A 3,864-nucleotide genomic window follows, 5' to 3' on the forward strand; every position below is an offset into this window, starting at 1 on the left:
GACAAACTCGCCTTTAACGCCTCATGCTCGCCCCGTCGTGGGAAACATTGAAAAGACATGTCTCAATTAGAAAGAATCCAGAGTCAATAGACTGAATTGCGTCTTCCTAGGAAGTAAGAGTTCAATCGTCCAATACCATGACTAAATGGGTAATTATCATTCTTGAAAAAACCTAACTACAAGCCCAAAGACCTCTATAAATACCTTAATTATAGGTTTGATGAAAGAACTCTGATACACACGTAATACCACTAAGAATACAAAGACTCTCACCTCACATGAGCTTACTCTTTCTACAGACAAAAACGTCATCAAACAGAGTTTCACACCACATTGAGCAAGCTCTAAACCATAAAACATACTTAAAACATTTGACCACTCCTATCTGCACAGTGGTGCGACACATTATATATTTTTTGACAAGCACAATTTCAAAATTATTAAATTTGACATGGAAAAAATACTTGATAGATATTATTCGACTTAAGAAACTTGTTTTTTCATAGTTTCAATCACATGCTTTGTTATAAACGGGCCGGGCCTAAACAACAATGAAGCTTGGGCTCATACTATTCAACCTAAACCATTTGACCAACATATAAATACACAAAAACCCATTTTCTACAAGTCTCCTAGGGTTTACGAATCACTCGTCGTTGCTGCAACCTTTCCACATCTACAATGGTAAATCCATCCATCCTCCTTCTCCATTCATCAAATCCTTGGTACCGATTTTCTCTCTTGTGTATTCTAACATGTTTTTATTAACGAATCGCAGGGTAAGGGAACTGGAAGTTTCGGTAAGAGGAGGAACAAGACCCACACTCTCTGTGTCAGGTGCGGCCGCCGCAGTTTCCACCTTCAGAAGAGTCGGTGCTCGGCGTGTGCTTACCCAGCTGCTCGCGTCAGGAAATGTAATTCTATATTCTCAATTTGGTTTCAAATTAGGGTTTATTAATTGCATCAGGAATTTGAATTACTTTATTCAATTCTGAATTTGGTTTCAAATTAGGGTTTATTAATTGCATCAGGAATTTGAATTACTTTATTCAATTCTGAATTTGATTTCAAATTAGGGTTTATTAATTGCATCAGGAATTTGAATTACTTTATTCAATTCTGAATTTGATTTCAAATTAGGGTTTGTATTTAGTTTATTGATTGAATTTGGTTTTGATATTAGATAACTGGAGTGTTAAGGCAATCCGTAGAAAGACCACTGGAACTGGTAGGATGAGGTACTTGCGCAATGTTCCTCGCCGTTTCAAGAGTGGCTTCAGAGAGGGTATTTACTCACTCCGTTTAGATCCTTAATCGTTTAATCTGTATTTTGATTGATTTCATTGTTGAATAATTTGTTGTGTGTTTTGCTTTTCTTGAATTCAGGAACTGAAGCTGCACCTAGGAAGAAGGGAGCTGTGGCTGCTTAGGCTTTTTTGAGAGTTGTTGTTTGGTTGGGTACGGAGTTTATAGAAGTAGTTTGTTATTTGTGATTGGGGCAAGTATTTTTGAACTACTGTTTTTACAGCCTCATTGTTTCAGTTTTGTTTTCTATCTGTACTGTACTTTCTTGATATTTCAATATGATTATAAAACTATTTCATTGTTCATTTGTTTGGTTGTGTGGCATTGTTAGTTTTGAATAAGTTATGCTTAATTATGTTAAGTTAGTTTGAGTCTTTTGGTATGTTTCTACTTTCTATCATAAGGTTGTTCATTTAGTTTTGTATGCCATTCATATTTGAGGCAATGAGTATCATAAGAATGAGTTTCTTCAATCTTGATCTAGCAGATGTTGATGGCATTTTCATTACATTCTGTTGTGAATTTAGTGGTGGCATCTGTATATGTTAATATGTTATGGTATAATGAAATATCAGTTGCTAGTTTTTTGCCTTCTGCTTTGGCCAATTTGTGAAAACTGTTTGTCACATTGTTTTTGAAATGGCATGTTAAAATTGCAGAATAATAGCCTTTTACGGCGGCAGGCCATTTGTAATATTTGAATTAGTGTTGCTTCATTTTAATGGTTCAATTTTAGTCGAGGAATTCAATTTTTATACTTTCTCCATTAGAGTACTACTATATTGGTATAGTTCATATAATGTTAATGCTCTTTTCTCATTTCATCTATTTGAAGAGATATCTATATTAATGTAGTTCATATACTTAAATTCTTACCTTAGAATAAGAGAAGTTTGCCAAAATATTGTTTTTTAGCTACTAAATAATCATTCAGCATATTCAACTGTTGTTTAGTCTTTGTTTGAATCTCATCAGTCCGTTTTCCAGTCTCCTAAACTTGTCTACTATTTCTGTGACCATATTTGGTTGAGTGAATGAAAATTTGATCTAACCAGTCCCTAACATATTATGTGTATCTTTTAACTTTAAATTTGCTATAGACAATAAATATAGTCTAACTTTAAATTTGCTTTTTTGACAATAAATATAGTCTAACTGAATTTTGTCTTGTAAGTCTTGTTATGTACATCTTTTAATTTGAAATGTGCTTAATACAATAGATATGTCTAACTGAAGTTTGTTTTGGAAGTTTTGTTATGTACATCTTATAGTAATTGAAATATACTTAATACAATAGATGTGTCTAACTGATGTTTGGTTTGTAAGGCTTATTTTGTACTACTACGTCTTTTAATTTGAAATTTGCTTTACACATTAGATGTACTCTAACTGAAGTTTGTCCTAAAAGTCTGATAAATTAGAGGGATAAAAATGGATTGTTAAGTATTTATAGTGATGCATGTTCAAGAACGATTATAATTGTAATCTTGGTTGTTTCAAATGTTAGTGCCATATTTGTAAGGTGTTTTTATTTAACTTGGCCTTCGATGACCTAACACGATTGAATTGGTATACAATTGAATCAATAAGACTGATACAAAAACCATTTTTATGCTCATACACCGGTTTAATATTCAGATGTGTTATTAGTATTAACTGATGTATCAGTATTTTATTGTTTATTTTTAAAACTTTATTTTAATATAATGTTTGTGTCGTATATTATTGTTTATTTTAAATTTTATTTTAATATAATATTGAGATTAAAATATGTTAACATTATTTTTAAAAGTATTATTTTTTCGCTAATAGTTTTTATAATTATGTTAGTAGATGATGAGTCAACTTAGCTAATTATAATTGTAGTGGACTAAATTTTCTATTATATAAATTATATGGATTGATTTTAGCGTACATGTCTAGGTCGAGCAGACTCAATAGACAAGCATACCCAGTTTTGGGTTCATGCCCAATTAGGTGCACGTCACCTGATGACCGTTGGAGCGTTAAATCTACGTGCCTCACGAAGAGCATGTCGTCAACCTGGAGCGTTAAACCTACGTGCCTCACGAAGAGCATGTTGTCAACCTGCTAGCGGAAAACATGGTCCTTGACCTCTGAACCTTACGGTCGCTTCATCCAGGACGTGAGTCATTTGTTGAGTCTGTCCTACCACGTAGGATCCTGTCAGGCTCTAGCTTATCACGTAGGATCCTGATAGTTTTCTATTTCTGGCCCTCTAATAATTCAATCCAAAATAGGGAATCTTGGTCCAGTATTGGGGACTATAAATTCCCTCTTTTGCGAGAGGGTCGCTGACTCTGCCCTACCACGTAGGATTCTGACAGTTTTCTATTTCTGGGTCTCTGATAATTCAATCCAAAATAGGGAATCTTGACCCAACATTGGGGACTATAAATACCTTCTTTCACTAAAGGGTCAAATATTCTTTCTCACTCTACATCTAAGTATTTGCACTCTAATTTCTCTCTCTTCTCACTTTGGCACCGCCTCCCCGATTCTCAAAAGATCACTCATTGTTGATCAGGTACGATCAGT

General features: G+C 33.9%; 1 protein-coding gene across 1 annotated transcript; it reads left to right on the plus strand.

Annotated features, from left to right (window-relative positions):
• Nucleotides 1-546: 546 nt before the first annotated feature.
• LOC131648404 (large ribosomal subunit protein eL37x-like) lies at nt 547-1,610 on the plus strand. The gene is made up of 4 exons (XM_058918167.1): nt 547-684; nt 779-914; nt 1,184-1,285; nt 1,387-1,610. Exons 1-4 carry the CDS (start codon nt 682-684, stop codon nt 1,428-1,430), a joined length of 285 nt encoding a protein of 94 aa, XP_058774150.1. The 5' UTR covers nt 547-681; the 3' UTR covers nt 1,431-1,610.
• The last annotated feature ends 2,254 nt before the right edge of the window (nt 1,611-3,864 follow it).

Source organism: Vicia villosa, linkage group LG2 (genome assembly GCF_029867415.1).
Source record: "Vicia villosa cultivar HV-30 ecotype Madison, WI linkage group LG2, Vvil1.0, whole genome shotgun sequence".
Taxonomy (NCBI): domain Eukaryota; kingdom Viridiplantae; phylum Streptophyta; class Magnoliopsida; order Fabales; family Fabaceae; genus Vicia; species Vicia villosa.